Source organism: Heterocephalus glaber, unplaced genomic scaffold (assembly GCF_053883595.1).
Source record: "Heterocephalus glaber isolate CG9 unplaced genomic scaffold, H.glaber_assembly_v1.0 deba00001463, whole genome shotgun sequence".
Lineage (NCBI taxonomy): Eukaryota > Metazoa > Chordata > Mammalia > Rodentia > Bathyergidae > Heterocephalus > Heterocephalus glaber.
In genome coordinates, this window is record NW_028258310.1 from 9,819,245 (window position 1) to 9,840,659 (window position 21,415).

General features: G+C 36.4%; 1 protein-coding gene across 2 annotated transcripts in view; it reads left to right on the plus strand.

Moving 5' to 3' along the window:
* Positions 1-21,415, plus strand: part of Dctn4 (dynactin subunit 4) — a 34,681-nt gene that overhangs the window by 5,929 nt on the left and 7,337 nt on the right. Inside the window, exons 4-12 of one of the 2 annotated variants that reach the window (XM_004854433.4) lie at positions 6,377-6,420; positions 8,250-8,357; positions 9,598-9,618; positions 10,002-10,075; positions 10,280-10,392; positions 10,792-10,901; positions 16,432-16,505; positions 19,784-19,838; positions 20,799-20,906. In XM_004854433.4, the coding sequence (XP_004854490.1) occupies positions 6,377-6,420; positions 8,250-8,357; positions 9,598-9,618; positions 10,002-10,075; positions 10,280-10,392; positions 10,792-10,901; positions 16,432-16,505; positions 19,784-19,838; positions 20,799-20,906 (707 nt within the window). The remainder of the gene's footprint in view (positions 1-6,376; positions 6,421-8,249; positions 8,358-9,597; positions 9,619-10,001; positions 10,076-10,279; positions 10,393-10,791; positions 10,902-16,431; positions 16,506-19,783; positions 19,839-20,798; positions 20,907-21,415) is intronic. The other variant, XM_004854434.4, reaches the window with a different exon arrangement.

The window sequence follows — 21,415 nt, forward strand, 5'->3', positions numbered from 1 at the left end:
AAAGTGGTAGCCATTAGCTTCCAGACATTTATTAGTACAGCTGACTGCTGCTTGGGTAACCTTGGTTATGGAGATTGCTGCATATGCATTTTCACTTGCTTCTCTAAGAGCCAGCAGTGTATGCCTGCCTCAAAATCATAAGGTCCTGAGTTCAGTCCAAGGTACTGGCTGGGGTGGGGTGGGGGAGCCAGCAGTTTAGTGGATTTTCTGTTATATACAATGTCCTGTAGGACCCCCCATATGAGGGTAACACCGTCTGTTGAAAAAATGTACTTTTTTTCCCTGAAGTGGGTATACATTTTTATTTATATTTATTTATCAGCAGAGCAGGAAAAATTTGTGTGTCTGGATTTAAAGACCACATCCTATAATCAGTCCAAAATTGTGAGTCACTATTTATGCTTTGTATAAATGGTAGCATTGCTAATCCCCATTGTCATTTTCCTTACTTTCTGAAAGTGAGTTTTCTGAAAAGTTTTTCCTTATAAAAATTCTCATTTTTTGATTTTCGTAAAAATTACAGCTTATTAATAAATGGGAGAGCCCATAATATACTCATTATATGTCATTTTACATATCTAAAATGAAGATGACTTTAAGTCAAACCTTCTTGTAGACTTTTACACAATTTGGAAATAAATGTAAATGAAATTTAAAATTATAGTCCTCAATTTTGTGGTGTTTGCATTTGGTTACAATATTTGAACTATATTGTTTTTCTGACATCATACATTGAGTTGGTAAAGTAAAATACATGCTTTTAAAAAGTAAACAAATATATCTTAGTTATCTAAAAATGTTTATTGATGGCTCAATATTTACCTGAAATTTGATTTAATATTTTCTAGCAGTGCTAGGGATCAATCTCAGGGTGCTACAAATGTTAGGCAAGTATTCTGCCACTGAGCTACACCCCCCAGTCCTTGTAATTTATATTAGAAAGATTCTATATCTTTTTAGATTACCACTAAATATTTGTATTATGTTTTGATATCAGTGCAGCGGGTAAGTTAGAATTTGTCAAAGAATTTAATGTCAAAAACTGTCTCAAAGTGGCATAGTATATGCCTCAGGAAAAGTAAGTTTTTATTTATTTTCCTTATATCTAGTAAAAGAAACAAAGCCCAGAAAACCAGATAAATATCTCAGTTTGTTACTTTGTAAGTGAATGTTTTGAAGAATTTGTTTCAGAACTTAATACTTATGATAGCTTCTGGAAACCTGCCTCTTCTGGGTCATTTTCCCCTCTCCCTCTCCTCCAGGATATCTTAACAGTGATAATTCATTTCCTCCATAATGTCATTGGTATCTTAAGATGCCCTGAAACTGCTTTAGTTAGAACTATTTGCTTAAGTATTTGTCCATAGTGTACAAAAAAATGTAATGAGATCATTGTCAGTCTCCCAAATTGACATGTACAATAAATTACCAATTCTGAAGAAGCAATTAGATAAAACAAGCAGACTTGGGCTGGGGATTTAGCTCAAGTGATTTCGCCACCTGCTGCACAGGCACAAGGACTGGAGTTCGATCCCTGGTACAAAACAACAAAAAACAAGCAGACTTTTTTAAATATTCTTCAGGATTACCTTATGGCAACCTTTAAGATTTTCATATTGTTACTATTTGATTCCTGGCTGGTAGATCTTAGCTAAATCTTAATGAGAGAGTGGTGCAGTGTGTAAATAGTGCTTCTTCCCCTTTAGTATAGCTGCTTTTAGGGTAGAAAAATGGTTTTAAAAAACACTGGTTTCTGGGCCAGGGATTTAGCTCAGTCATTTCGCTGCCTGCTGAGCAAGCACAAGGACCCGAGTTCGATCCCCAGTACCAAAAAAAACCAAAAAAAACCACTGATTTCTCACCAAATGGGAGTGTTCTCTGTCCTGCACAAGAGTATCTCCTAGAAAGATTTGTGCTAAATTCATTATGAGATCAGAAAGTACCATGCCTTTGCCCACTTAGCACCTGAAGATGTGTGGATGAAAACTTGGTGTTAGGCGTGAGGTTGAGCTTATTCTTGATATTTTTTACTTTGACTCTTTGAAGTATGATAATTTTCAGAACACAAGCTGGTTTCATTTCACATAAAATTGTCATACTGTCGTCTTTTTTTTTTCCATACTGTCACCTGGTAACTGTATTGAGCTTTAAAAATGCATACTAAAGAATCGTGAAGGTTTAAGAAAAAAAAAACCTTTAAAATATTTGTGAGTGTTTGCATAGTCCCATCGTATAGAGCGTTCTAGTCATTGAGATGTATATTTAGTGAGAAAATTCTACATGTCCAGTACAACCTTGCTCATAATTCTGGTGGATTGTGGTGCTAACCCTTGTAAGTCTACACACTGCAGGTACCTGAAGATCATGTGAGTGTTGCACCTGTGACGATGAGGCTGTTTTGTGAAAACTTCCTGTAAAGCCATGTCTTGCAGGTCCTCTTACCATCCATCCTGGACGAGTCACATCTGACAGTGTCTGACAGGTTGAGAGTGGCAAAACTCTCATGGGTGGGCACCCAAGCCACTCAACCCCACCACTATGAACAGTTGGACTTTCTCGCTCGCTTAGAAAACAGATTCGCGTTTGTACTTACCACTGAAAACTCCAAACGGGGGAGGTGGATCTAGAAGACAATATTGTGCACCACCCTCCCTTTTTTTAAGTAGAAGAAAAATGAACACAATTTTTGAAGAATTTTTAAAGCACCCCAAAACAAATAAGTCAGTATCCACTTCCTATGTTCAAGTCCTTAATGGTTAAGATTTCTTTTCCCTTTTTTAAAAAAGAGTGGCCGTTATCTTTTGATACTTAAAATTACCTATGAAATTTTTAAAGTTCTAATAATTTTATGTCATACCTTTATCCTTTTTTTTTTTTTTTTTGGTACTGGGGATCGAACTTGGGTCCTTGCGCCTGTGAGGCAGGCGCTGGAACCACTGAGCTAAATCCCCAGCCCAGTCATACCTTTATTATTCTAAGAACTAATGTGGCTTTAATCATATTTCTAATTCTTGGGACAAAATGCAAGATAGTGAGATAGTTCAAAATTACCTTTCAGGGCCGGCCGGGGATTTAGCTCAGTGGTTCCGCTGCCTGCCTTGTAAGTGCAAGGTCCTGAGTTCCATCCCTGGTACCAAAAAAAAAAATTACCTTTCATGTTGGAAAATGTCTAAAAATGTTTGAGAATCCAGTGATGTTTTTAAAATGCTACATAAATCTTTTTAAATTTTTAAATTTTTTTTTTTTGAGGGGGGTATCGGGCATTGAACTCAGGACCTTGCGCTTGCAAGGCAGGTACAGTGCCACTGAGCTAAATCCTTGGTCCAAATTTTAAGTAAAACAATCTGTCCTAAACAAAGATTTCATATTGTATTAAAAGATGTTATTTAAGGGCCAGGGATTTAGCTCAGTGGCACCGTGCCTGCCTCACAAGTGCAAGGTCCTGAGTTATCCCCAGTTCCAAAAAAAGATATTATTTAAGCCATTACTTGGAAGAAAATTAAATGTCACCTTCAGTGAGGTAATTAAGAATCTTTTTTGTTTTGGAGAAAAAGAAGGTATTTTTGATTATATAAATAAGATATTTATGCACTTACGACCCAGCTTAAGAAATGAAATATAACCAATACAGTTTGAAGCCCTCAGGTAGCCTTGCTCCTACTGCATCCCCTTTTCTCTCTGCCCCAGCCCGCCTACATAATAATCACAGTAGTGAAGTCAGTGTTTACTAATGTCCATGCATGTCTTTATACTTCTCCACATCTGTGTATAGCCACCAGGAATTTTCAATTTTAAGCAAATGGAAGCATACTGAATATATCTTGCTACCACTTTTCTCTCAACATTGTTTTCCATTCATTGTGGTGAATCAGTCATGAGTTACTGGACTATACTTATTCAACACCCCCACCCCTTTTTGCTTTTCTTTTTTTTTTTTTCTGTTTTTGGTCATACTGGGGAATGAATGCTCATTCCTCTTTGCAATCAGCGCTGGCCCCACACCTGCTAACCCCTCACTACACTGATAGGCTTTCTGTCACTGTAATTTTGCCTTTCCTAGTTTATATAATTGGAGTCTTGTAGTACATTGTCCTTTGTTTCTAGTTTCTTTTTAGCATAATGATTTTAAGTTCCATCCATGTTTTTGCTTTATATTGTTTTTATTGTTTCTATTGTGTGAATATTTCAGTTTGTTTATTCATCGACTGTTGATGGGCATGTGGGTTAGTTTTTAGTTTGAAACTTAAATGAATAGAACTGCTGTGAACATTTGCCTATGAATCCTTGTGTAAAATACATGTTTTCATTTTTCTTAAGGAAATACCTAGGAGTAAAATTTCTGGGTCATCGGATAAATGTATGTTTAACTTAACTAGAAGCTGCCAAATTATTTTTCAAAGTGCCTCTACAATTTGGGGTCCTAACCAGCAAAATAGTCTAATCCCTTGGCAACCCTTGATATTTCAGTCTTTCTCATTTTTGTCATTCTGCTGCATGTATAATGATACTTGGTTATGACTTTAGTTTATGTTTTCTTAATGTGTTTATTTGCCATCCATGTATCATCTTTGGTGAAGTGTTTACTAATATTTTGCCTATTTTTTTTAATTGTTTATTCTTTTTGGGTCTTTTCATTGAGTTGTAAGAGTTCTGTGTTTGGATGTTAAGTCCTTTGTTGCATATATGTTTTGTTTTGTTTTTTGGTACTGGTAATCAAACTCAGGACCTTGAGCTTGCCAGGCAGGCACGGATGTTACATATATGTTTTAAAAATATTTTTTCTCAGTCTATAGCTTGCCTTTTCATATTCCAGTATCTTTTGAAGAACACAAGGTTTTAATTTCATTGAAGTTCAGTTATCAGTTTTATAGTTTGTGCTTTGCATGTCTTGCTGAGGAAACTTCTGTCTAACCCAGTGTCACCAGGATTTGCCCATGTCTTCTAGGTATGATGTGGTTTTACATCTTCACTCTGTTGCCCAATCCAGGGTGGGTTTTGCATATGTTGTGAGGTAAAGATAGAGGGTTGGTGTTTTTTTTTAATGTGGGTATCTAAAAGTTACAGCATCATTTGTTGAAAATTTTCATTACGATTTTCCTTTCAACTCTCTCAAATAATCTTTTCTTTCATTATTTGTACCAAGTGTTAATTCTATAAGAAATTCTCTAGCATCACAGAACATAGGACAGTGATGGTGAACCTTTTTAGAGACTGAGTGCCCAACCTGCAACCCAAAACCCACTTATTTATGCCAAAGCGCCAGCACTGCAATTAAACCCTGATGCTTGTCTGCTGGGGCGACTTGGCTCATGTGGTGACAGAGAGGGTTCTGTGTCTCCACTCCCACATGCATGCCCATAGGTTCACCACCACTGACAGGGGATTTACATCATGTTGCAGATAAGAATAGGGGTTCTTGCTGGGCGTGATGGCTCATGTCTGTAATCCTAGCACTCAGGAAGCTGAGGCTGGAGGATCACTGTGAGTTCAAGGCCAGCCTGGGCTACATGGTGAGACCTTGCCTCCCCCCTCCCACCCCACCCCCCAAAATACAGAATAGAGGCTCTGGAGTCAAACCACTTGCTTGAGTTTGAGTCCTAGCAGTACCACTCACTATCCGTGCATTTTGGGGCAGGTTATTTATCAGCTCTAAGCCTGAGTTTGCTCATCTGTAAAATGAGACTAACCAAGCATTGTGCTGGTACCTGTTTTACCACGTGTAATTTTTGTTATACATCACAGTTCTTAATTTGTTTAGAGTATATGAAATGTGGTGTAATTTTTATTGACAAGAGCAAAGTAATCTTACAACTATGTGCATACAAAACCAATACTATTTTGTGACTAAATATTTTATATTAAAATTTATATCAGCATTTATCTTTAGATTTCAGGGAAATAGAGTGGAATTTAAAACTTCAATAGTTTTGTTAAGCCTAGAAACATGAAATTAGTATTCCAAAGAGATTCTGAAATTTCATATCTTGGGGAAATGACAGTACATTAAATCAAAATTGAGGATGGATGATTTAAGAATAACATTAGACTTTTGAATAATAAAAGAAAACAGTAAGAGAGGGAAAAAAGAGTTCCTACCTCAGAAATTATTACAAGAATAGAAAGAAATATTAATACTTTTCAAGTACCTGGTATACATTAGTGGTGGAAGTAGTGACCATTATCACCAACATCATATTTAAAGAAAAAATGTTATTTTGAGTATGCTAGTCTATAAAATTTCTAGGATTCTTTCTTGGAAATTCTATGATTTTATGTTTTTAAGTATTTTTATTTTGTGGCCTACACATGTCCTATTTTTATGAAAATAAAATGATCAAATTATGAAAGTCTTATTTAATGTTCCTTTATTTTCTAGCTAGTGGTGGTTGGCAGGAACCAGAAAATCCTCACACGCAACGGGTAAGTAAAGGATAATACAGGGCCAGGAATTTAACTCAGTGGTTCCGCTGCCAGCTTCACAAGCGCAAGGTCCCAAGTTCCATCCCTGGTACCCCCCAAAAAATCATACAATATAGAGAATAAAATAAGAAAAGATACTGTAAAACACTGAGGTTCTATTTTCTCAATGGATATAACTTACACCTAGAAATCCAGAATATATGTTTCGTTATCTGTTACACATAGAAAATATTTCTCATTGTTTGGGTTGGGTTGGTTTGGTTTGGTTTTTTGAGACAAGGCTAGCTGTGTGTCCCAGGCTGGCCTAGAACTCACTGATCCCCTGCCTCTTCCTCCACAGTGCTGGGATTATAGGTATGACCATCACACCCAGCTTAAAGAGTGTTTCTCCTTTAAGACATTAAATCACATTATCACATCTTTTTCATTGATTTAGAAAAATCTAGGTGTAGTTTTTTCTGTATTTGAACTGTATGTCATAAGAAGGAAAGAAAATAATTTTTGTTTTTCACACACCAGTGAATGAAGGTTTCATTTGTTCTCAAATAGTCTTGGAAATACACACATGTAGACATTTCAACCCCTGGAATCATTACTAATTTAGAAAATACCATTGAAGCCGGCAATGTAGTTGAGTGGCACTGAGCCACTGAACTCAGGAGTGGTTGCTTATATGGTCATGACTTGAGTATCCTTTAGTTCATAATTGATCTCTGCAGTAGGTACTGTGGCTGATTGTTTACCCTTCACTTGGACTAGAATATGAGAAAGATGAACTGTTATAGAACTAAAAAATGTACAGAGTGCAGAGTAATTGATAATTACTCACCTATGACTCAGCAGAAATTAGAAATACTGAAAATATCCTGGTGAGAGTATGGAGAAAATGGTTTTTCTCATACATACAGTTGTATTAGTGTAGGTTGAACTACTTACAGGACTCTTACCTACGGGAATAGCTTGCACTTTATGCCTCTGTGTGTGTGTGTCAAACATTTATCAAGATGCTAAGGACTATGCTGAACAAATTTGCTGCTGACATAGAGGTTAAGTCTAATGGAAAAAAAATGAGTGTCCTCAGATTTTAAAAAGCCTATGGTAACTAATATGAGGGAAGGATAAATCATGCCATATAAACATTTCTTAGAGAGGGCTGGGGATTTAGCTCAGTGGTTTCAACTAGTTAGGTCCACATCTGAGGACTGTACTGAGAAATGAGGACAATAAGAACAGGGAGGGAAGAATTCAAAGCAGGGGAATAGCACATGCAGTATTTGTAATTGCAGAAAGTAAAATCATGTACTGTAATACATAAGAAAGGGATTGTAACCAGGTGTGGTGGTGCATGCCTGTAATCCCAGCACTCGGGAGGCTGAGGCGGGAGAATCCCTACGAGTTCGAGGCCAGCCTGGGCTACATAGTGAGTTCAGGGCCAGTCCAAACTACAAAGTGAGACCCTGTCTCAAAAAAAAAAAAGGGATTGTGAGACAGATGTGGTAGCACACACCTAATAATCCTAGCACTCCGGGAGGCTGAGGCAGGAGGATTACAAGTTGAAGGCCAGCCTGGGCTACATAGCTAGACTGTCTTTAAAAAAAAAAAAAAATTTTCAATCTTTCCATTGCTGATTTTTTTTCTGTTGTTGAAGATTTCAGTTCAGAAAATAGATCATGTAATGAAGAAAAGTCTTTAAAGAAAAAAGGCAAATTTCCCCATTCTTAATAATTGGTCTTCTCTGTTTATTATGTGCCTAATCTGTAAGTGGATTAATTTTGTCTTTCCTGTTATCTTTTTCATGCAACAAAGACTGATTCTTTGATTTCTTATAGATGAACAAACTGATTGAATATTATCAGCAGCTTGCTCAAAAAGAAAAAGTTGAACGAGATCGCAAGAAACTGGCACGGCGTAGAAACTATATGCCTCTGGCTTTTTCGGTGAGATATGGTACCAGAGGAATTTGTAAGACCTATGAGTCATAAGAACAGTGACCATTTCTGAAAATGGCCATTGTCCTAGATACCTGCATGGTGGATGGCAGCGATGGTCAAGCCCAGCAGTTACACTTTTCCCATATTATTAGTTCCATTTGAATTTTTTGTGTCTTAGGGGGAATATTTCCATTTCTTCTCCACTCTCCTTTCTTTTTTATTCGCCCCCTCCAAAAGGCTACTGTTTAATTTTATAGGCATTGCAGAGCTCAACTTGCAGCTTTTGCATATTGCAGAAAGTCTGAGAAGAGGAAGGGGGCAAGTGGCAGCTTTTACTCATATTAAACATGTGGCCCACCGCTGACACCATGGAAGTTTCCCAGCTCTAGTCATCATAATTTTTTTGACCCTAGCCCATATTTTTCCAACATGAGAAACACTGACTTTACATAGTGTATTTGCCTGATCAAATAAATATTAACATACTTGAAATTTTTGGCTGGAATTATTTATCAAAGTCATGTACCACTTTATACACAATGAGGCAGATTCAAAAGAGATCAGGATTTTGAATTTTTGTTACTATTCCTCAGGTCTTTTTTGTTTTGTTTATTATTTATCATTGTTGTTTTTTGCTTTCACAGAACAATTTGGGTTTTTTTTGGTACCGGGGATCGAACTCGGGTCCTTGTGCTTGCACAGCAGGCAGTGAAACCACTGAGCTAAATCCCCAGCACAATTTGTTTTCTCTGTGCTTGCTTGGGGCTCAGCAGGTTGACATTTAACAAATAACATTGAATGGCAATGACATGTCAACATTGTCCTAAGCACTTTATATATATATTTTATTTAATCCTCACAAGTGGTATAATATTGTATCCCTGTTTTACAATTGAGATGAGACTTGAGAAAGTTAAGTAACTTTTCATACTGTGTCCACATGAGAATTAAACCATTAAAACTTTAAGAATGGCTAGAGTCCATATAGTAATATTTACACTCGAACTTAATAAAACATTAACCCTTGTAAAGCACCTACATTTACCAAAGAAGTGCATTTTTCTGAATAGTGCAATGGTATAATCAGCATATGCATGACAGTGTATTGTATTTAGGAGAGGAATTTGAATTAAATGCATTATTTTTCCAACTTTCCCATATACCTGCCTGCTGTTGAGTTTGCTTCTATCTTATGCTACATTTTTTTGTCTCTGTTGCAACCTGCTGCTATTTTGGGGCTCTACAGCAACATACTATTCATGTAGTGGTAAGTTCTCTTTTATGATTCTTGCTGACCCTGAAGAAGTTAGCAAATGGTTAGCAGAAGTATACCAGCAAGAAATTCACCATGTGTCTTGCCTGGGCCATAGCTTAGATATTTTTAGATTAATAGTAAAAGCTCACATTTGGTTCAGTTTTACTGTATTAATGTAGTTTCAGTCTTGTGTTTGGTGCTTTTATCATTTTAAGAATAGAATAGTGATGTGGTGCTACAAATTATTCTTTAAAAAGAAGCTTTTAAATTAGCTTTTTTGTTTTGTTTGCTTATTTCCTTAAGCTTTTCAGGCCGTCCCACCCCAAATACTTTGTTTCAATAAAAATGACATGTAAATACAAACTTCCTAATAGGAATTTCTGAACTTTGTTTAGGACAAATATGGTCTTGGAACAAGGCTTCAGCGGCCACGAGCTGGTGCATCCATTAGTACCCTTGCTGGACTTTCGTAAGTTTGGACATTAAATGACTTGGAGGAAAAATGTTGGTATCAAAATATTTAAGGAATGTGATTTTTTTTTTCCTTAAGGAATGTGATTTTTTTAAAGGGGAAAAGAAAAACAGTTGCCAGTAGGAAAAGGATTGTCATACTTAGAATAAACTGAGGAGAATCATATGGACTCTTGAGAAATTATTACTTTTTACCTTTTAGCCTTAAAGAAGGAGAAGACCAGAAAGAGATAAAGATTGAGCCGGCTCAGGCTGTAGATGAAGTGGAGCCTCTACCTGAAGACTATTATACAAGACCAGTAAATTTAACAGAGGGTAATTTTACACTTTCTGCTTTGTTTCTATTCTGCATGTTCTACTTTTTTTTTTTTTCTTTTGGTACCGGGGATCGAACTCGGGTCCCTGCGCTTGCGTAGCAGGCTGCGAAACCACTGAGCTAAATCCCCAGCCCTGCATGTTCTACTTTTGTTACTTACATTTCTGTGGTGGGAGACTTTTAGTGGGATAGGTGTTAGTAGCAAAATGATATGCAGAAAATAAAATAGATGTAATAGATATAAAATGAAGAACTTTAAAATGCCTGTCCAGTTTCTATACTGTAGGTTTTCTAACGGTATTCATAATGACAGTATTCCTTGATGTCACTGGCAGCTGCATTTAAGTCTGCTTTTGGAATTGACTGTAAACTAAGCCTGGTTCCTGCCTTTCATGTAGTGACCACTCTTCAGCAGCGCCTCCTACAGCCTGATTTCCAACCAATCTGTGCTTCACAGCTTTACCCTCGACACAAGCATCTTCTGATCAAACGGTCCCTGCGCTGTAGGGTAAGTATTCTTTTCTGTTGAATTGCCATTTGCACAAGAGAAAAGGAAAAATAAACATGTAGTAAACATAGAAAACACTTATACCAAACATACCAGATACCCAGGCACTATTTTAAATGCTTTCAATATAAACCAATCCTCACAATCCTATGAAGATGGGTACTATTGTTTTCCCTATTTTATAGATGTGGAAACTGAGATATCTGAAGATTATATATACAATGCTAACCCCTAAAAGAATATTAAAGAAATATATGACTTTTAGAGTAGTAGAAGTGGGGAAAAAAATCAATACAAAATAAACAATTTAAAAGAAAGCAAGGAAACAGAAAAGGCACATTTCAAGTTCGAGGAATCTACAGAATAAACACTAGAGTTTCTTCAATAAATAAATTATAAAAACAAACTAAAGTAAAAGAAATCTTTTAGAGCATTACTGTCCTACAAACTTCCTGTGATGGTGGAAATAGTCTTTGTCTACACAGTTCAGCACGGTATCCATATGGCGACTGAGAACTTGAAATGTGATAGTGGAACTGAGGCACTGAATCTTTAATTCATTTAAATAACCATATGTGGCTAGTGGATAACATTACCAAATAATGCAGCTCTAGACTTTAAAAGAGATCTAAGAAGCATACAACTAAACAGAATGTGTCTATGTAGATCCTAATCCAAACAAAACATAGAAAAGGGCCCAGGGTAGAAGAAAAAGTAGGAGAAGAAGAAAGAAGAAAAAAAATTGTACTAAATCTTTGGAGAACTGTAAATATTGGTAGGATTATTTTATTAAAGAATTGTTCATTTCTTAGGAGTAATAATAGTATTGTTATTTTTTAAAATATCTTTGGGAGGGGCCGAGGATTTAGCTCAGTGGTTCTGTCGCCTGTCTTGCAAGCGCAAGGTCCCGAGTTCAATCTCCAGTACCCAAAAAAAAAAAGATATCTTTTGGAGATATATACCAAAATATTTATGGATGAAATGACATGATGTTTGATATTTATCGCAAAATAATCACGGATAAGGAGTGGGTAAGCGTACAAAAGAAGGAAGATTAGCCATTGTTGCTAATTTTTTTTCTTTTTTATTGGTATATAGTACAGTGCATAATAGTTTGTTTTAGGAAATTGTACGTGTATATTGCATCTTGATGATTTTTTGATCCCCTCTCCCTTTCCCATTTTCCCCTCTCTTAACTACCTCCCAGTTGAGTTGGGATGATAAGTAGTTAGGGTTTTATAATACCAGCTATATTTTTGTATATGTTAGAAAATTTCTGTAGTCTTTTTTAAAAAGAACGAAAGTAGGAAAATAACAAAACTAACTGATGCTTCAGATAGAAAACATACAGTTCAAAGCCTGACATTTCAGTATTTATATTCAATATCAACAAGATGCTTCCATTAAAAGACAAAAATTGTCAGTTTCAATAATAAAATACAATGACTCATCAACATGCTGATTGCAGGAAACACAAACATGAGGATTCAGAAAGGTTCAAAGTAGATGGGGAGCGAGGTATGGTGGCACATGCCTCTAATCCCAGCACTTGGGAGGTAGGAGTATCGATGAGAGTTCAAAGCCAGCCTGAACTATATAGCAAGACCCTGTTTCCAAAAAAAAGTAGATGGTGGGCTGGAGATTTAGCTCAGTGGCTCTGCTGCCTACCCTGCAAGCACAGGGACCCAAGTTAAATCCCCAGTAACAACAACAAAAAAAAGAGTAGATTAGAAAATACATATTGTACAAACACTAATTTTTTATTTTTTTTATTTTTTATTTTTTTGCAGTACCGGGCATCAGACTCAGTACCTTGCGCTTACGAGGCAGGTGCAGTGCCAGTGAGCTAAATCCCCATACAAACACTAATTTTTAAAAATGAATATATATTAGCTTTTTATTACTGTGACCAAATACCTGAGAAAAACAACTGAAGGGAAGAAAGATGTATTTGGGGTTATAGTTTCAGAGGTTTTAGTCCCTGATAGGCTGGTTCCATTGCTGTGGCCTGAGGTGAGGCAGAGCATCTTGCTGGAAGGACGTGGTATAGCAGTGCTTCTCACCTCAGGGCAGTTAGAACACAGAGAGGGAAAGAGCCAGAGAGGACAGGGCCATGGACCAGATATAGTCCCCAAGGTCACACACCATGACCCACTCCCTTCACTTAGGTCCCATCTCCTATTTCTTTCACCCCCAGTAACACCATCAAATTATGATCTCATTAGTAGATTAATCCACTGATGAAGTTAGAGCCCCCAGGATCTGATGACTTTCGAAAAGCTCATCAGTAACTGAACTTCCAACACACTGAGCCTTTGGGCAACATATTGCCAAACTATCACAGTTCATAAAGAAAAGATTCAGTTCAAAAAAAAAAAGATTCAGTTCACAAAAAAGATGTAACACTCTAAATCTGTAGGTACCAAATAATACAGACTCAAAATCTGTAAAACAACATATTCCTCTCAGTAACTAAAAACGGATGAAAATCAGTAAAGTTATATAAACAATTTAACTATAAATATGACCAAATGACCGTATATTAAAAAAAACTATCCCTAAGATCTGCGGACTATACAAAAGATGAAATTATTGAAGTTTATTATTTGATCATAATACAATTAAGTTAGAAATTGGTAATCGCTATATAGCAAAATTTGTAGGTTACAACTAATAACGTTCTTAGAGATATATAGATCTCTGTATGAAGATACAGGTAAGAAAAAAGGTTAAAAGATCTATATCTCAGCATCCATTTCAAGAAGTTAGAAAAATAATAGCAAGGAAAATCCAAAGAAACTAGAAGAAAGAACAGATACTTTATTAATAAATTAAGAATCAGTATAAAAATACAAAACCAAGCCAGGCATGGTGGCACATATGTGTAATCCCAGCACTGAAGGTTGAGGCAGGAGGATCACCACAAGTTCTCTGACAGCCTGGGGTACATAGTGAGTTCAAAGCCAGACTAAACTACAAGCAAGACTGTCTCAAACAACAACAAAAAAAGAATAATAGTAAATATTATTGTATAGATTGTTTACATAGGTGTCATTTATATAATGTACCATTAATACAGTAATATATGTATATATATAATATATGCAGCAGAATAGAAAAAACAGATTGACCCATTCATGTAAGAAAATTTGAAATTTACTTGATATGGCATTCCAGGTCAGTGGGGAAAGAATAGATTATTAAGTTTTGCTAGGTCAGTGATTATATCTGAAGAAAAATAAAATTGAGTCCCTATCTCATACCTTACACAAATAACAGTTTCAGAAACACTGGAAACTTTAAGAGCAAATATGAAGTGCAAAACTTCTAAAAGAAAATAATACCTTCATGAATTGTAGGTGGGAGAGGGTTCAATAAATAAATATATGGAGTTCTACTCAGCCATAAAGAACGAGAAACTAGAGACATTTATAGCTCAGTGGATGCATATTGAGGCCATACTCTTAAGTGGAATAAATAGAACACACATGTAAATACTGAATAGTTTGTCTAGTGTGAGAAACTGAAAGTGTAAATAAGGATTAAAATGATTTGAAATAGGAAGAAAAGGTCTGAAGGAGTAGGGGAAGTGGGAGGGAAAGGGGAAAGGAAAAATTATGAAAAAAGGAAAAAATGGAAAAAGGGAATTGTAAATAAGGAAGGGAGCACAGGGAATGGGGAATAAATAAGAACCAAGATACATCATGTACAGGTACAAGCACCCAATGATAAATGTAAACGTATACCTAAATGTACCAATAAAAGAATTTAAGCAAAAAAACGCAAAACAAATACAAACTGTAAAGAATTGTATATTTGACTGTATTGAAAGTAAATTCTGTGCCCCCATTCCAAAGAAAACTTATAAAGAAATAAAAAGGCCATACACTGAGATGAGTAATTTGAATATGTAATTAACACATGATTAACATCCAGGATATATAATGAACTTTAGCAAATTAGCAAGAAAAGCATAAGCCAATATAAAAGTAACCAGTAGATGCTAACATACAAATCATGACTGAAAAAAAATTCCAGTATCTAATGAACATGAAACCAAGAAAACATACATTTGGACCGGGGATGTAGCTCAGTGCCACCAACCCTGCCTGACAAGAAAACATACATTAAACCTGCCATGAGATGTCATTTCTTTCACACACACCCCCCATACCTGGGATCAAACTCAGGTGCCACTGAGCTAAATCCCCAGCCCTTTTTTTTTTAATGACTTTTTTTTAATCTGTCTACGTAGCACTTTTTCCCCCCGGTACCAGGGATCAAACTCAGGACCTGTGTTTACAAGGCAGGTACGGTGCCACTGAGCTAAATCCCCAGCCCTTGTCATTTCATAATCAGACTGGCAAAAGTTATCAGTTTGGCAGTGTCTGTCAAAGTAATTAATGCATACATACATGTGTGTTGAAAGGGAATTCCAGCTTAAGTGAAAAGAGCAAGGGCAAAAGAATGTATAAAATGCTCCCTCTTAAGCCAGGTGTGGAGTTGCATGCCTGCACTCCCAGTATCCTGGGAGGCTGAAGGAGGAGGATTACCAGTTTGAGCCCAGCCTGGACCACTTTAGTGACTTTTCAAGATCCTCTCTCCAATAAAAATTTTAAAAAAAGAAACCCATAGGGGTATGTAGGTCGGTCCAGAGACCCTGGGTTCAATCCCTAGTATCCAAAACAAAAATCCCAAACTTCCCTTTTATTACTGTGAAAAAAAAAAAGAAAGGTGATGTATGCTTATACTTATGTACATAGCTTGTTTGGATAGGACAGCTCTGGTGAGAGGGGAATAAGGGGACACACAGATAACAGGTACTCTTTACAATGAACATCTTTTTTTGTGCTGTTAAAAAAATTTTAACTGGTTTTAAGTATTGCTTTTTTTTTTAAAGCAGTAAATAGCACCCCCCCCCAAAAAAAATAATAAATATTCATTACTGGTTTGTTGGGGTTTTTTTTTGGTACTGGGGATCGAACTCGAGTCCTTGCCGCTTGCGCAGCAGGCGGCAAAACCACTGAGCTAAATCCTCGGCCCTCATTACTGTATTTCAAAGTGTAAGACTGGAATTATCCTGCTTGAATTTAAGTCCCAGCTATCATTCATACTGGCTCTGTGAAGTTGTATAGATTACTCACTTTTCCTGTGTCACATTTTAGTCACCTATAAAATGAAAACATTAACAGTTACAGTAGCTACAACTTCCTCATAAAGTCGATGTGATATAAAATTCATTTAATCCAGGGAGCATATTGTTCAGCACAGAAGTCCTAACAAACACATAACAGAAGTTATAGCTAACACAGAAGTGTGTTAGTTGTTTCAGTAGTATTTTATAGTGGTTGCTTATATCTAGAAGACTAAACATCTTTTATAAATTTCAGTTGTCAGTAGCATACACTATTTCAAAACCTGTAGCAGAATAAATCAATATTTTACTAAGTGCTATCCTTCTGAATATAGCAGCTCTATGGATTAACAAAGTGTGTTCCAATTTTCCTCTGATACGTATTTTTCTTTTTAGAAATGTGAACATAATTTGAGCAAGCCAGAATTTAATCCAACATCTATCAAATTCAAAATCCAGCTGGTTGCTGTGTGAGTATTTTGGGGCTGGTGTTTTGTGTGTTACTGATTCTGGTTTTAATTTTGGTTTTTTTCAGGTGTTTTTTTTCAATACAAAATGTATTTACTCTTGGCCTAAAGAAAAGAAAATTACAATAATCTAACCATTCTGTTCTTGTTCATGTTTTCAATTGAGATGAAGTTTAAGGTAAAATCTATACACATAGAATCAAGAAAAGTGTGTCACGAACTCAGAAATATAGTATGGTCTGGAGCAATGTGCTATGTTGTTTATTGGGTAGAATCACCAGTCATTCATTACAAATTATAAAGTACCTAAGTTTGTGCATAATCTTTTTAAAATTTAAAAATTAGTAAAGTATAGAAAATTGCCAGGTGTGATGGTACACAGCTGTAAATGACAGTTAGGTGCGAGGCTAAGATAAAAGGATCAAAAGTTTGAGTTTAGCCTAAGAGTCTAGTCTTTCAAAATGAAGACTAAAAAGGGCTGGGAATGTAGCTCAATGGTAGAGCACCCCTGACTTCCAAAGTATAGCAAAGTATATTCCCAAAACAATATTTTATTTACCTGTATCCTGATAATATGTCATTAAGCGGAATAAAAATGATTTAAGTTAGCATTAACTCATTGGGGCTTGTCAATGGAAGGGAATTTTATGTGTAAAAACCACCTTACAAATATGAAAAATATTTGAAAAATTAGCAAACTGCTGTATAACTTTAGGATAAGAGAGCCCTTCCTAAGCAAGTCAAGAAACCCAGAAACTACTAAGGAAAAGAAACACCATTGACCTTGGCAAAGTGAAACATGAAATTAACTGCAGGGTCCTGAGACAGACAGTAGAGCAGGAAGGAATGCATATTAGCACTCAGGACAAAAGTTTGATAGCTCTGGCTTGTAGAATGAAAATAGAAGGAAAAATAGAAACAAAGCTTTTGTACATAGGGAAGAGAGGGGGGCTCAGGGGATTGGAATAAAATAAAATAAAATTTATTTTAAAAAAAAAAAGAATTCCCACCAAATGGAAAAATAAAAATAGAGGCAGTGAGGTGGGAGTGAGGCAAAGGCTTTGAACCAGCATCCAATGGAAGAAAAATTCCAGATGGTCAGAAGATATATTTGAAAAGACACTGAGGTTTAATAAGAAAAGTTTAAAAAATAAATAGTATCTAGTGGCCATGAGAATGTAGGTAAACATGTATTTGCATACATTACCGATGGGATTATAAATTGCTAGAATCTTTCTGAAGAGCAGTCGGACTATCAAGACAAATTATATAGACCTTTTAACCCAGCAGTCCATCTCAGAAATCTGTTCTGTGGAAAAAGACACACTAATTAACAAAGATACACTTATAAGGATATACATTGCAACATGTTAAGGAGAAAAGCTAGAAACTGTTTCACTGTCAAGCTCATTAACTATTAGTAACAAAATTGTTCATTAAGGGGCCAGGGATTTAGCTCAGTGGTTCCAGCACCTGTGGGGCAAGTGCAAGGTCCTGAGTTTGATCCATGGTACCAGGAAAAAAAAAAAAAAATTGTTCATTAAATTGAGATACACTCCTGTAAAATATTACACAGCAGTTAAGAAAATATTAGGAAACAAAAAGGTTGGAAAATGCTGTTCTGGTGACTTAAGAGAAGCTAGTGAGGGCCAGGTATAGTGTCTGCCACTTACAGTATTTGTCTAAACTTATTTCCTTCCTTTCTGAAATGGAAGTTATGCCTCCTCAGGTTGTTGCAAAGAATCATATAAGCTATTACGTTTGCAAGTGTCAAATAACATATAAATTATTATGTTTGCGAGTGTAAATCACAATAAAATGTTTATTTTCCTAGCTAGTATTATTTAATACATGATAGGAAGGAAGAAAACAACAAAAATGACACCAGGCATGATTACACACACCTGTAAGCCCAGCTACTTGGGAGGCTGAGGCCACGGGAAAGCCACCTGGCAGTTTTAATACAGATACTCTTGCCACACCTCAGATCTGCTGAATCCAGATCCTTGGTAAGGAGGATCCTTGAATTTCAGTTAAGGTACTGAAGTAATCCTGCTGTTCACCATGAAAAGTATCTAGTTTGTGGTTAAAATGCCTTATTTCCTGGATTCTAAGATGTACTTTTTTCACTTTGTGTTTCTGCAATAGGTTTTATTTTATGTTAATATATGCACAATAACTAAAGTTTGTGCATGCTTTCTTGCAAGCACTTTTCAAAGCAGTTTGTGCACATATTGGCTAACTTACTTTTCACAACAGCCTCTAGAGATAAATGCCCTTATTTTCTTGTTTCTATAGTTGAAAAACCAAATCACTAAAAGCATCGGTTTTAGAAAGCAGTATCTTGATCTGTAAATACTAAACTGGGATTTGATGCTGGACAGTTTTGAGTCCAGACCAAGCACACTTAAATACAGATTTCTGCTGTCTTACTTAGAAAGGCAGCATAACATAGAGGTCAAGAGTAAAGACATTAAGCAAGACTGCCTGGATGTGAAATCCTGGTATTGTCACTTACCATGCCCAGGATGTACATTCTAATAATGGAAATACAGCAGTACCTTAGTACTTGTCAATTGGTTCCAGGAGGCATGACAACTTACCAAACTGTTTTGGCTGTAAAGGATAGTAAGTCATAAGGCAGTTGATCCCAACAGATTCTAGCTACATATGGAATACCAAACAAATGATGAATGTGGTTTAAAACTGTCTCATCTAGATGCAAGTACCAAATTTGGCAAGCTTCAAAGCACTTGAGTAATACCAAGGTATGACTATAGTAGTAACAAGACCTGATTCATGAAGTTGCCATGAAGATGACGTGAAAAAATACCTATAAGGTACTTAGAACATTGCTTGGCATGTGGTAAGAATATGTTTTTACAGCCCTACAACATATTATTACATGAGAGTTGGATCTTACAACCAATTACCTTCTAGAATTATAAAAATGAATTATTAAATAAGATCCCCAAAATATAATAAATCCCCAAAATAAATCTAATAATACTGAAAATATCTGTCATGATACACACACACGTATAGGCTCTAAACTAGCTCTATATGGATAGGCTATGATCGTAAGATTTCAGATAGAATTCATAATTGGTTTGATTTCATATCTGGTCTCTTACTATGGTAATATGATTCTTTAAATTTCTTTTTCTTTTACATATTCTAATTAACATGAAGAATTTATTTGTCACACTAACTTAAAGAGAAGTAATAATTTCGAAAAACTCCAGTGACCATTAATGGATTTTTTTTTTATTCATTGGTAGCAATTATATTCCAGAAGTGAGAATCATGTCAATTCCCAACCTTCGCTACACGAAGGTTAGTACCTTCCTTATTGACAGAACTGACTGACAAAGGATGTGTATGGGGCGGGATGGGTATATTTGGCATGGGTTGCAGTGAGCAAGGTATAGAAAACAAAGAATAATAAAGGAATTGTGACTTTAAGTTTCTCAAACTTGGATTCTTGACAGTAACACCTTTGAAATGTATGTGGAAGGAGCAGGGTGGACATTCTGTAAAGGTGGAATCTTAGGTAGGGAAAGGAACAATAATGACGTGGCCCCCTGCAGGCATCTTTCCCTTCTCTCCAGCCTGGAAATTCTCCCTGGCCTCATGTGTTTATGCATCCATGACCACGAATGAGCTAGGTTTCTTCTTTACCACACCCCCTCTCTTCCCTGGAGCCCTCATTCATACCTCTTCCTACATCTCCCCCAGTGAATTATAGAATGCTCTGCAGCAGCCTCTTTATCTCTTCCTTTCCTGTTGCTCATGAGAATATTTATATAGTCCCTGTTCATTTGAAGGAGTATTTTGCTGACCTCGAGAAAGTACCGAATAAGAATAAGCCATCATGACTCAAGAAGTCTTAAAGGATTTTTTATAAGACTGGGTATATCATTATTTCCTGTGTTGACATATCTGGCTAGGCTGTGGTTCATATATTATTTATGGGGCTTCCTTCTTTTCAGTCCTTCAGTAGTAACCTTACTGGGACAGTCACTTAGATGATGTATATTCCTCAGAATTTCTGGATCTAGTAACTGGCTCTTTCTGTAAGATCCATCTCATTTCCTCAGTGAAATAGCAACTCTAGAGAGTACATAGCCTAACATATAGATAGCAGAATAGAGATCAGTGAGCACTCTGAGAATGCAGCCATGCGGAATATAGGTAGGCATCTGCTCAGGAGTGATGGGGGAGATAATTTTGTAAAATATTTGGTATAGCAGCTAAGCATGGCACATGTCTGAGAGATGCTTTTCTTCTTCCCAGGAGAGCCAGGTCCTCCTGACTCTTACGAATCCAGTGGAAAACCTCACACATGTGACTCTGTTGGAGTGTGAGGAGGGGGACCCTGATAAAACGAACAGCACTGCTAAGGTAGGTATTTTGTCTCATTGTGACACACTCTGCCTATGGCCACAGTAGCTTCATGTGACCCAGCTTTAAAAAAGATTCCACATCCTCACTCATTTCCACCTCTACTCAGCAAGTTCTTCTGATTCTACTTCCTAATGTTTTAACTTTATCCCCAGATACATTGCCACTACCCTGTTTGACAGTCTCGTCATTTACCTGGTCTGTGACAGTAGCTTCCTACCTGACCTCACTGTTTTTTAGCACACCCACTTCCATTTCAGTCCATCTCTGTTTTGACACCAGGGTGATTTTTCTAAAATCTAACCATGCACAGCATGCTGATCAGTTAGTATCTCACTGACTTTAACATGAAGTCCAAATTCTTTGGCATAGCATACCAATGACTTCTGACTATTCTTCCAGCATGACCTTGCTCCAGATCCGCCAATTTAGCATTCTCTAGATTGTCGATATTAGTGATTGTGACCCAAGCAGATCCAATGGATTCAGAACTTTTCATGCTGGAGAAA